Source organism: Astyanax mexicanus, chromosome 24, assembly GCF_023375975.1.
Source record: "Astyanax mexicanus isolate ESR-SI-001 chromosome 24, AstMex3_surface, whole genome shotgun sequence".
Classification (NCBI taxonomy): Eukaryota; Metazoa; Chordata; class Actinopteri; order Characiformes; family Acestrorhamphidae; genus Astyanax; species Astyanax mexicanus.
In genome coordinates this window covers 28,117,946-28,131,870 of record NC_064431.1, presented here as the reverse complement: position 1 = coordinate 28,131,870, position 13,925 = coordinate 28,117,946, and the positions used below count along the sequence as shown (strand labels likewise).

Below are 13,925 nucleotides of genomic sequence, written 5' to 3'. Positions count from 1 at the left end.
CTGAAGGGTTATAAGGGTCTTACTACACACCACTAATATATATATATATATATATATATATATATATATATATATATATATATATATATATATATATATATTATATTATATATATATTGCATATTATATACATCTGCAGCACACTGCCAGCCAGCCTACAGCATCCTGCACTCAGCCTTTAGCCTTCCTCCACACTGCCTCCTCTTCCTCCTCCTCTCCTCCCAACAGAGGAACGCCTAGAACTTTCACCTCAGAGAGTTAATGTGAGTGTGTGTAATTGTGTGTATGTGTTAAAGTGTGTGTGTGTGTGTGTGTGTGTGTGATTTCTCTCTCCAGTGTCTGGTCATGCCTTCAGTTCACAGATTTTTTTCTATTCCTCTTTGTCCTTTGCTTTTTTGTCCCAATATTTTCGTTTAAAGGGAAAAAACGGGACTGGAAAAAAAAACATCGGATTTAAGTTTGTGTTTCTGTGTTTGTTAGTTTTGAGTCTTATAGTCTCATATTTCTGTCTCGTATTTCAGATTTCAGTCACATTCTATGAAATGCAGATTATAGATAAGATAAAGACTTGGCTATGATCAATGATCAGCCATAACATTAAAATCACCTGCCTAACATTGTATCAGTGTTTCCTGAATGTTCTTAGAACAGTTTTATTTAACGTTTTGTTTACATTCTGGTAACTTTACTACATCGTCACTTGTGTCAATGATTTATTTTAGGGAAGGTTACTTTTTTTACTTTTTTGCAGATCGTTTTCTGAATGTTCATTTACAGTAATGTTTCCAGGCGTTCTAATAACATCACTGCAACATCACTTGTGTCAGTGTTTTAACGTTTTAGTTTTGGGAATGTTATTTTTTTAACATTTGCATAATGTTGGAATTTTCAGGGAACGTTATGTAAAAAACGTTTTAATAACGTTGAGATGCAAACCATTATTATTATATCACAGGTTTATTATTACATTACATTATTCCTGTAATGTTTCAGGCTAACTTTCCTGGAACATTTTTAAAACATACATCATAAACGTTCCAACATCATTCTGTTAGCTGGGATGTTTCTGATACATCTGGAACATTAATTGCATTACTCTCCCGTATACACTTTGGTTAATGTTTATTTGGAACACAACACCTAAAGTGTACCTAATGAGTTTTATTATTTCACACAAGGATTAAAGATCTCCACGTTCTTCAGCTCCATCAGAGATTCACAATCCAACCCAGCCTGAGCAGCGTCTGACCCGCTTCTAGCCTCTTTGTTAACAGTCTTTTCAGAACGTATTTATTACGTATTTCATTACTAATACATGCAAACGCCACCGACAGGACATTACCTCATTCACAAGCTAAAGAACGATGCATTTAGCTAGCAGAGCTGTGTCCACAAACTTTTGGACAACCTTTGTGGTGCCCAAACTGTTGCCCAAAGTATGGTATGGTCCAAACCTCATTATTTCTCTTGTTTAGTATCTGAATGCCATCAAATCCTAACAGCAATGTACCAAATCCTTAAAGCTTTTCCAAATTATACTTTTTATTCCTAAGCGTGCTAAAAAAAAGTGTTCTAAATCACAAAGAATTAGTATTAATGCGCCTGTATTACTTTTTTTCAGTGCAGTGGGCGGGGCTTTTCTTTTCTGATGGACAACAGGTCTCAATTAATGTTCTGTGCAACAAAATATTTGACAAAAATAAACTACATGATCTTAATTGTAATTGATGCAGGGTCTGAAAGGGTTAATGATGTATTTCATGTTAGGGTGGGGCAGCAGAAATGTGATGTCATGCCTGTTCAGCAGCTTCAGTTCAAACACCGGGAAGAAAAAGAGTCAAACCCTGAAGGCCTACTGGGGCCTTAATCTACTGTAACACACACACACACACACACACACACACCCTAGTGTAATGTTCTGCTTTGTCTCTGGTTGGTCTCTGTGGTAAACAGCAGTTGAGCACCAAGGCCTGGCAGACACCCAGCTCAGCTCTCTCTGCCTTATGAATAAATTTAGAAGTCACCTTTCACCCACTTTCTGCCCTGTGGGGAAGCTGAGGGTGCTTCATCTGGCGGGTGGCTGAACAACCCAGTCACAGTTTCATATTTCAGATGCCAGCATGTCCTACAAACTGAATCCTGCAGCGTCTGAAAGCAGAAGTGCAGGTTCTGGGTTGATTTTGAAGTTTGTTATTGTAAATACCGACTTCAGATCTGTAAAATACAGAGGCATCATTACACGGTGCCTCTTTCAGATTATCAGATTATAATACCACAGTTAGTTCCGACCCTGCAATTTGAGTGGCTGAAAGGCGTTTTATGAGTGACATTATTAGCCGGTAATGCACTGTAACCGAAGCTCTCCATGTATTACTCCGCCACAGGTAGGTAATTAAGCAACGAAGCAGCGCTTACAAGCCAAAGACAAACCAAATGCGATGTCATTAAACACCACTGGGAGGTGCTGGATCCTATATAGGCACAGTGCAGAAATGCCAGGTCTCTAATAGGCGGCACAGGCTAAGACGCGGTCCCACAAATAAATAAATAAATAAGCCCAGCGATTCAGAAATACTCATTATTACACACATTATCCCAGGTGGTTTCTATGGCGTTGCTTAGTGTTTGCTAAGTGGTTGCTACGACATCACAGCTGATTGCTATTATGATAACTTGGTGTTGCTAAGCGGTATTCTACATACATGGTTGCTATGGTACCCCGGGTGGTTACCATGGGGTTGCTAAGTGCTAAGTACTACAAGATTGTTATGATTGTTGCATAGTGGATATTAGGTGGTTGTGATTTTGTTGGAGGTGGTTTCTATGATGTTGCTTAGTGTTTGCTAAGTGGTTGCTTACGATGGTATCACAGGTGGTTGCTAGGTGGTTACTATGGTTCTCCAGGTGGTTGATATGATGTTGGTAAGTGGTTGCAATGGTATCTCAGGTGGCTGCTATGGTTTCTTAGCTTGTTGCTTTGGTGTTGCTAGATGGTTGCTATGGTATCCCAGGGGTGCCTTTATTGTTGCTAAATGGGTACCAGATGGTTGTCATGGTACATGGTTCATAAGGTATTTTAGTTGCTGTGCTGTTCCTAAGAGCTTGCTATGGTATCCCAGGTATTTATTTTGGTGTTGCTAGATGGTTGCTATGGTATCCCATGTGCTGCCTCTTTTATTGCTAAATGGATACCAGATGGTTGTCACAGTAAATTGTTTATAAGGTACTTTTTTTGCTGTGCTGTTCCTAAGAGCTCGCTATGGCATCCCGGGTGGTTTCTATGGTGTTGCTAGCCAGTTGCTTTGCTATCCAAGGTGGTGCTTTGGTGTTTAGGTGGCTGCTTAAGTGCTGATCCATTAATCTCCTAAAATGAACAAATCCCAAATAAAAAAAAACACTGTGAATCTTCCTAAAAATGCAGAAGTAGGTTTTAAGAGGAAATTCTCACTTCTTGAGAAGCATGGTTACGTTTTTCTTTGAAATCTGAATATCTGGTATGTAGCCAGAGTTTTCAAACTGAAAACTGATGCAAGTATTGCCTTCATGTTCCTTCTTCACTTCCTTCTGGTTAACAATGCGTCACACCAGATCATTTCTTCACATCCAGAGTGATGAGAAAGGGGGAGGAATTGCATTCCCCAGAGCACTTCCTCCCTGTGTGAACTCAACCAGGTCCTACATTATACCAAACCCAACACCTCCTAAAACTCCAAACTGCAGCCAGATATTTCTAGGGTTCTGAGGAGTTTCTTTAATTTTACCAAATTGAAAACCTCTGGAATATAATCAAGAGGAAGATGGATGATCACCAGCCATCAAATCTTTGTACCAGGAGTGGCATAAGGTTATCCAAAAGCAGTGTGTTAGACTGGTGGAGGACAACAAGCCAAGATGCACGAAAACTACGATTAAAAAACAGGGTTATTCTACCAAATATTGATTTCTGACCCCTTTAAAAATGAATACTTGTTTTTTTGCATTATTTGAGGTCCGAAAGCTCTGCATCTTTTTTTTTTTTTGCTATTTCAACCATTTTTCATTTTCTGCAAATAAATGCTCTAAAGGACAATATTTTTATTTGGAATTTGGGAGAAATGTTTATAGTAGTTTATAGTTTATAGAATAAAACAACAATGTTAATTTTGCTCAAACCTATAAAAAGCAAGATCAGAGAAACTGATTCAGAAACTGATGTGGTCTCTTAATTTTTTCCAGAGTTGTATATCAGTATATTGCGATATTAAAAAATACAGGGATTTTACAGGAAGTTTTGCCAGAGGTCCATAAAACATATTAAAATAATAATAATGAAATCTGTGCATCACTGATCAGAGTAAAATAAGTGGTATAAGATAGCAATACATACTGTAAGAGCAATGTGATGTTTGGGAAAATAATTTGTAATTTGACATTGCACAAATTTTTGCATATTCTGCAATGTTACCATTGCCCAAGTGCACGTTACAATATCGATGCTGAAACAATATATTGTGCAGCCCTAGTTCTGAAAACATGATTTAAAGTCCATAAATGGACATTTTTGTCTCCAGTGCTCTTTAATAGGATGCCTGCCAGGGTTCTCTACTCAGCTTCATTAAATAAACTCACTGAAAGCTTCTGCTGCTTTGAGTACATTTCACACACACACACACACACACACACACAGATAAACATGTACACACACACAGTGAAAGGAAGAAGATGTTAAATTATATGGAAAAAAATATGGGATTTTGTTTAGTGATACATTAACAGAATATCCTCTCATTAGAGTGAACAGAGACCACACAGACAGGAGGAAATAAGATGAGAAGGAGGGATAGATAGAGGAGAGAAGAAAGAGAGATAAGAGAGAGAGAGCATGAGGGAGGGATGTGTATGAGAGAAGGAAGCAGTAATGGCTGTGTCCTTTCTAAAGAATCCTGTCAGAGGACACAGAAAGGTCAACCTGTTCTCATGTGACCCCTTTACTCACACTTTCTCTCTCTCTCTTTCATTCTCTTTTCTTTCTCTTCTTCAACCAACTTTCATTTATCTATATATAATACAGTACATACACTATATTGACAAAAGTATTTGCTCGCCTGCGTTTGCATGCATATAAAATTGACTGACATCCCATTCTTAATTCATAGGGCAGTGGTCGGCAATAGGCGGCCCATAAAAAAAATAAACAACATAAAAAAACATAAGAAGAAGAATAAAATGCTTCTCTGGTGAGCTTTTGTTTTCATTCCTCCCCTGTCTCTCTGTTGCGCTCGGCGCGACTTTAGTTTCCGTCCATTCTTGTATTTTCTCCAGTTCTTCGGCTCACTATCACCTGCTTTGAGATCGACTGTTCTGCAGTTGGGTTCAACAACCCTCTGGGCTGGAGAGTTACAAAATTATTATTTTAACGGCTTGAAAAATATCTGGCCCACAGCCAAACTTAATTACCGACCCCTGCCATAGGGTTTAATATGAAATCAGCCCACTCTTTGCAGCTATAGCGTCTTCAGCTTCACAAGCACATTTGTGAGGTTAGACAATGATGTTAGAGCAGAAGGTCTGGTTCACAATATCCTCTCTAATTCAGGGTTAAAGGTCAGACTAGTCAAGTTCCTTCACACAAAATTTGTTCATCCATGTCTTTGTGCAGTCATGTTGGAACAGGAAGGGGTTGTCCCCAAACTTTTCCTGCATGAACATGAAACATAGAATTTTCCAAAATGTCCTGGTATGCTGACGTTCCTTTCACTGGAACTAAGGGGACGCACAACTCCTGAAAAACAGCCCACACCATAATCCCCCCTCCACCAAACTTTACACTTGGCACAATGCCATCAGACAAGTACTGTTCTCCTGGCAACCGGCAAACCTAGACTCTTCCATTGGATTGCCAGACAAAGAAATGTAATTCAAAAAGCTATAGAACGTGTCTACACTACTCTAGAGTCCAGTGGCGACGTGCTTTACACCACTACATACAACACTTTGAATTTTGTTTGGTGATATAAATCCTAAATGCAGTGGATTGGCCATGAAAACCCAACTCACAAAGCTCTTTACTTGCAATTTTGAATACATTTTGGAGCCCAATGCATGGAGTCTTTAAACCCTTCAAGCTCATGCCTGGTATTAGACAAGCTGTGTGACTAAACACATCTTTTTTGATGGTTCCTGCTTTGTTTCCGTATCACTCCACAGTGCAAACATTCACCATCTCACTCTCAGACTCATGCAGCTCTTCATAATTAGTGCTATTATCTTGAGCAGAGTTGATAAGGGCTATCATTGTGCCTCCTGAAATAGCAGAGGCCCTGGCGGGCACATCACATGCCTGAGTTTGGTCTTATTTACGCCATAGACTAAGCACCAGACACTTGGCATTCTCCAACGAACAGCATTTAGATGTTTAGCCTAATAGCTGACATGAGTATTTGTATCTGCATGTTGCATGTTTAGGTGAAATTTACCGGACTTACTTGATCAATTTTAAATATTTGACTTTAATAATTATTGTTTTGTGTTTTGAGCTTGTGAGTGAGAAATACCTAAATAAGTTAAATTCAAACAATTTAGATGCAGAAATCAGTCAAAAATCAGACATCTGGTACATATATTTGAATTTTTTGGACCTGAACATTTATGGATTTATTTATAAGCCAAAATGTATGAATCTGATAAAAAATATATATTTTTTCAACACAAAATTTCTCTACTTCTTAAGTACAAAACACAAAAAAATTAAATTCATAGTTATGGAACATCCCATTAAATATTTAGTGTTTAGCAAAAGCAAATATTTTCAGCTTTTAAACTCCATATTTTTCCATATCAGGGAAATCTAAATATTATTCGGCTGTTTTAACATAGGGCCCATCTTTTATTCAATATTTTATGTCATTAGTATGTATTATTTTTTTTTATTAAACTCATAAATTTCCTCTCCATAATTGTTTTTTTTTGTTTGTTTGTTTTTCTTTTTTTTTCAAAATCATATATATTTTTTAAATGACTTATCTTGCTTTGATTAAAGTAACTGTGTCTACTGTCCAATGTAGAAGGCTTTTTGATAGATCTTGGAGGAGCATTGCTGTGGGGATTTGATTGAATTCAATGAGAAGAGCTTTAGTAAGGTCAAGATGTTGGATAATAATCCCAAACTCTTATCATTCGTAAGTATCAGATGCAGGAATACCATGGTACTCCTCTAGCCCAATTAAGCCTGGCATTATTAGGCATGGTGCCAATATGTTTGTGATTATCTGCTTTAGATACAAATCCTTTTCTATTGATAATACTTCAGTCTACAGGGTTAGGGTTAGAAAAGCTATGTGTGTGCATTTGCACATTTGTGTTAGCAGCAATGGATGCAACAACTTAGTTGAAGTATCTAAATGCATTCACTTGAAGGGGTCTCAACAAATACAATATATACAAATAATCTCTGTTATCATTGGCTGTCTTGTATTCAGCCTTATTAAAGAAGCAGTCCAATCTGAAACACTGCCTATAACTTATAACAGCAGCCAGATGACAGATGAAGGTGAACATTTTTAAGATGAATGGGTGGAGTTATGTAAATGAGCTTGTGTCTTTGTGACATCATAAATGTGATTAGACAGACACAACAGACGCGATTTCTATATATAGAGCGTACATGCTGGACCACATAGAGTGAATGGTACACTCTAGCTGCGTCTTTTTTTGTTGATGTCCCCGGACAGATTGTTCTGTACACCGAAGCCTGGCCTGCTTTTGGAATGAGGTGCAATACACGGAAACTAATCAGAACAGAGGTTGTTTATAAGAGTACAAGAGTACTATAGGGACAGTATGAAAAATATCCAGTTCAAATTGAGATAGGAAAATGGTTGTGTAAAAATTAATTCAGAATTAATTGCATGGGTCCTTTAAGAATGGACGTCCTGAATTCAGCCGCATCATGCTGGATATAGAGCATTATCAAGGGCGTGTTTTAATGCCGATTCATTCCCTAATCTGGGGCGTCTCTAAAAATTCAACACCTGCTTACTCAACAACGTGTTTTAACTGAGCCACGTTATTTCGTAACAGCAGCCTTTGTGTCAGAGTGTTTGGCTGTTATTTAGTCATTCTGACACAGTCTGAGAATTTCACCTCACCTGACGTACAACAAGATTTTGTTCTTGGGAAATCCCAGTCAGCATTATACCCCATACAGTCAGTGCATGTGTCTTAAATACAGTATTTCACAGCATGCTAACCACCAGTCCCTTTCAGGTGAGGTCTGTGATAAAGTAGCTTTAGCAAAGCTGCTAAATGTGTTTCTGAATGCAGAAGCAGAGATACCAACCACTACAGTAGGTCAAATTGTCCTTCTCAATTTAGACCGAAAGTCAGCAGGGAGCTGCTTTATAATTACCTGCTCTGCAACAGTCTGCTGTCATGGCCTAATCCAGTTAGACCATGACGATATTTAGTGACATCTCTGAAAAGAAAATTATGAGACCACTCCAGTTTCAGAATCAGTTTATCTGATTTTGCTATTTATAGGTATATGTTTGAGTGAAATTAACATTGTCGTTTTATTCTATAAACTACAGACATTTCTCCCAAATTAAATATAAAAATAAAAATAGTCATTTAGAACATTAATTTGCAGAAAAGTAGAAATGGCTGAAATAAAACAAACAAAAAAGATGCATAGCTTTCAGACCTCAAATAATGCAAAGAAATATAAATATTTGGTGGAATATCCCTGGTTTTTGATCACAGTTTTCATGCATTGTGGCATCTTGCATGTTCTCCTCCACCAGTCTTGCACACTGCTTTTGGATAACTTTTGGATATGCTACTCACTCCTGATCCAAACTTTTAAGCAGTTCTTCCTCTTGATTATATTCCAGAGGTTTTCAATTTGGTAAAATCATAGAAACTCGTCATTTTAAGTGGTTTCATTTTTTTTCCAGAGCTGTATAAATGTGTGTGTGTGTGTAGCTAAGTTATTTCTAGTCTCATTCATTCAGAGGTGGGCGGCCTTCTAGCTGTTTTAGATGTTTCAATCAGAAAGCAGCTAGCAGGCCAGCCTTCTCCACTCCTCCTTCACACACACTCACGCTCTCTCACACACTCACACACACACTCTCAAGCGCGCGCGCTCGCACGCTGTACTCCAGCCCTGGATAAACAGTGCGAGGAGCAGCAGCAGCAGCAGCAGCAGCAGCAGTGGACCAGGAGCGATGAGGGGGGCTGGCCGGTCCAACCATACACGCGGAGACCCGGACAGGACGGGTAAGACCCGGGGGGCTGCGGGGCCGGAGCCGGAGCCGGCGGGGTTTGTGGGGCTTTTATTCTGGGCTCGGCTCGCGCTCTGTTCCCTGTGTGCACACCATGTAAACAGGACGTGTCACGTAGGCGGCGTGCGTTCAGCAGTTCTCAGATCAGCAGCGTTTTCTAGCTCAGCATCAAGCCCGGTGTTCTGTCTAATTGTGCTACATTGTCAAACCGTGCTACCCTTGTATTATTTCATTTTTTTAAAGAGGTAAAAATACAAAAAGCACCATTAAAAAATATAATTTTCAGAAAATACTTCCAGCAGAAGCCTGTAGGTAGGATATGTGGATCTGACTAAATCTGTATCAGTTACAGTTTAAACAAGTTATGATCATATAACGTTATATGATTAGAACCCGTATTTTTTTTATTATTAGTTAAATTATAGGTTTATTATTTTGTTTTTTTTTAACTAGTATTTTCTTTTTTTTTAAACATTCAAGCAGGTTGTTTAATGTTCCCGATGAAAACTCAAGGAATTATAATGAAAACAAGCTAACGTTACAAAAAAATAAAATAACATGTTGGTCGGCGCATGCGCAGTGCCGTAAAGAAGCACATATCGATGGTAGCATAAGACGACACAACACTTCAGCCAGACTGCGCGTTTTACACAGTTTAACACACATTACAGAGCCTTACAGAGGATATATGTGGATAAATATACATGTATATGTGTGTTTAGCTCGCTGGGTTAGCTAGTATCCCTGTGCTCCGTTTACTGTGCTTGCTGTGGCAATGAATGGAATAACCCATGCCAGTTAACTATAGTTAGCTAGCTAACTGAACGTGCTCTTGTTTTGATGGATGTCCGCTGATATTTTGGGCTACATTTAGTTCAAATCATGTTTTAAACAAGCTGTAATTAAAGGTCAGATTTTTATCATGAACATATGTGTCATTGAGGTTTTGCAGATCTTTATTTTAGCTGATATAATGCTCTAGTGAACGTGATCTTGTTTTGATGGCTGTATGTGCATGGATGTCAACAGCTATTTTGAGCTAATTTTAGCTCAAATCATGTTTAAAACGTGTGGGAATTAAAGATCAGGGTTTTATTATGAACACATGTGTCATTGAGGTTTTGCAGATTTGTATTTTAGCTAGTATAATGCTCTAATGAACGTGCTCTTGTTTTGATGTCTGTGTGCATGGATTTCCATAGCTATTTTGGGCTCATTTCAGCTTAAATAATGTTATAAAGAAGCTAGAATTAAAGATCAGGGTTTTATCTTTATTACATGTGTCCTTGAGGCTGTGCAGATTGTATTTTAGCTCATATCAAGCTCACGTTTTGAACCTAAGGCTCCTCTCCTCTGCTCTCCTGTCTTTCCCAGCATGGCTGCAGCCCTGATGTCATTCACTTTAATGTATTAGGTTAAAATGCATGCGTGCTGCTGATGGGAAAAACAGAAAGAAAGAAAAATCTCTGATTTCTATTATGCTTATTTCATTTATTAATGATGTTTGTTTATTTTGGGAATAATGATCTTAATCAGTCTTACTTAAAATTGAATATGTTTTGTATTTTACATTCTTCAAAGTAGCACCTCTTGCTTAGATTAGACAGTTTTGCACATCTTTGCTGGATTTTCTCAGTCAGCTTTATAAGGTAGAGTTGCCTGTAATTCAGGCTTTCAGTTAACAGCTGTGCTGAACTTGTCAAGTTAATTACTTACTTGAATTTCTTGTCTCTTAATGTGTTTGAGAGGATCAGTTGTAAAGTTGTTGTGAAGAGGTAGAGTTACAGGTATACAGTGAATGAGCCCTATTTAAGTAATGTTATAATATAATATATATAACTACTCAACTAAGTAAAGAAAAAAATACTTTAATAAAAAATAAAGGTCAGTCAATCGCAGAAAATAGCATCAGAAATGTTATGATGAAACTGGCTCTCATCAGGATTGCCCCAGGAAAGTAAGAGCAAGAGTTCCTTCTGTTGCATAGGATAAAGTTAATCAGAGTTACCAGCCTCAGAAACCGAAAGTAAACAGCTTAACCCAAGATCAGAGCACCTAAATACTTCACAAAGTATTTTGGTTTGATTATATTATTTAATAATATTAATCAGTCTTACTTAGAATTTTCGCCCCATTCTTAGTAATTTGAACTCAAAATAAGCACTAAAAGGCACCATAATGTTATTGTGGTTCTTGTGTCCAAATTATACATTTTCCAAAAGAGATCTTACTACACTCATTTAGATACTTTTTTAATTGCTTATTTTAATGCATCTTACAAAGAAACTTTTGCTTGACCCATTGGTCGATTTTCCAGTGTTTTCTTAATATAAGCTTACACAAAGTACATATATTTTGTCTAGTTTTTGCCAATAGATTTTTGGCAGTGCAGTGGTCCAGGGCTGCTTTTTGTCTGTCCAATAAGATGAGCTATAGCTGGATGGGCAGCAAATGGAACCCCTTTGGATCCTTTGGACTAGAGGCACAATGCATCTATCCGATTGATCCGGATGCTATAAAGCCATTTGCTGGAACAACTCTGTTCTATTCAAGCATTTCGTAAAAAGCTTTCATGTTTGATAAAGAACATTACTAAAAAAGCATAATTGTAATTGTAATAGAAAATATAAAAATATTTATTTAAATAAATCTGCTTATGTTAAGATATAATGAACAAAATCATAACATAGATTTTTTCCTGAACTTTATTTTAAAATCAATATTTTCCTGAATACAAATAAAAAAAAAACTTTAGTTTCGTTATGTTTGTGTAGTTTTTTACATCTATTTTTAAACAGAAGGATTTGAGCTCTATTGAATATTCCTGTTACTGATCTGGAATTATTAAGTGGAGTAGAAAGTGGACAGGCAGAGCCCTCAAATTTTCAGGGTGTAAATAAGTTATTTTACTGCAGAAAAAAGGGTTTTGTATCACCTACACCTGTAGGCATGTTAAGGGGTTAAACATGATTTTTAAATATCATTAGAAAAGCTTCTTAGTTTTATTATATAACAGTTTTTATGTGTCTGTAATATTGCTGACCCTAAAACAAGATGTGCATCATTTAGGTGACTTCATAACTCAGAGTAGAGACTGTCTGTCTGCATGACCTTTATTTTGCAAGTGCGTAAATGAAACTGCGGCTTGGCCATTATAATTTAACGAGAACAATAACAGTGTTTATGGGGTTGCACATTTCACTAATGTTGCAGGTGAACACACACTGCCCAAGGCAGTTGTAATGAGACTTATTTTAGAAACTTTGCACAGTGCAGTATGCAGACAGTGCATAGAGACTGTAAGCTGTTGTTATTGTTTGCATCAGTATCACAGATTTTCCATTATGACTCTGTGCTGTTTACCATACAGGTGGAGCTGCTGTTTTCCCCATGAGAGCTGTTAAGAGTACAGTATAGAAGATTAGAGGGACAGTTGCCCTATTGAGGCTCGAGTTATATAACAGCTGAAATAGTGGAGTTTGACTAAACCAGAGTTTACACCCTTCTCCATAATGTACACAAACCTGACTCTACCTGTTCTTCTGCAGGGTTACTGTAAGTTACTGTAACAAAAGCACATTGATTTTCTTTTAAGATTCATTATGGATCTAACTGAGGGTAGCTACAGTGCTGCTTTAAATATATATTATTGGATCCATTATTTCATAAATATTACAGCAACATAAATAAATAAGCCAGACACGATAAATCTGTATAGATAGATCAATAAAAAACGTGACGATAACTAAGAGCAAACCCTTATTAATTCCTATTGTTTTATTGATCCCACCTACAGCAAATGTTCTTAACCCTATAACACCTTCTTGGTTATATCACTCTTTTATCACATACCATGCAAAAATCTTTTTTTTATCTACTTTTAACATTTAATATTACAAGGCATGCCTCTTTCCAACACAGAGAGGCATAAAAGTGGTTTTGTGAGGGTTTCACCTGAAGATCCTTTCAGGAACATGAGACGTAATGCCAGGATATGGGCAGAAAAATACATAATTTTTTAAAACATATACATGGTTTAATTGAAATCACTTTATAAACAAAAACATGAATGTGTGCAAGAATGTGTAAAGAAGTATAATTGGCTTTTTAGGTACCAAAAAAAACATAAAAAGTGCTTTTTCAACTGTGGCCTCAAGGCAACATTCTGCAGTTTGATTGTATTTTTATTACAGCAACCATAATAAAGCAGCTGCATATTTTACGTGCATTTTGGGCTCCAATACCTCTAATTCAATGATCAGCATGATATTAAAATGTAGTCCATGCCATGAAGGGTAAATACATATGCATTAATCTGACTTTAGCTTTTTATTATTTTATTTAGTAAACTGTTTATTGGCTGATAGCACCGTCTGCACTGCACTGTAAACTACCAAAGTTTTATTATAACTTTTGTATGTCTATGTATTTTTCATATAGATACAAGGCGCGTGAACGTCTATTTCCTGGTCTATTTTCATGCATATTGTATTATAAGTCACATTATCTTTATAGTAAGGAATAGGGATGTATTCTTCTAATTTAGTAGGTATTGTTGCTGGATGGGGTGGGGGAGGGGGGTAACTAAGTTAAGTAAAGCTAGGCTAAGTAATCAAAACTGTGAGTTATTTCTTTAAAAATAAAAAAATAGGATGTTAATCTACA

At 37.1% G+C, this 13,925-nt stretch overlaps 1 protein-coding gene across 1 annotated transcript in view; it reads left to right on the top strand.

Moving 5' to 3' along the window:
* Positions 1 to 9,059: 9,059 nt before the first annotated feature.
* pfkfb4a (6-phosphofructo-2-kinase/fructose-2,6-biphosphatase 4a) overlaps positions 9,060 to 13,925 on the top strand; it is a 30,593-nt gene continuing 25,727 nt past the window's right edge. Inside the window, exon 1 of the mRNA XM_022682382.2 lies at positions 9,060 to 9,255. Within this exon, the coding sequence (XP_022538103.1) occupies positions 9,204 to 9,255 (52 nt within the window). The 5' untranslated portion in view covers positions 9,060 to 9,203. The remainder of the gene's footprint in view (positions 9,256 to 13,925) is intronic.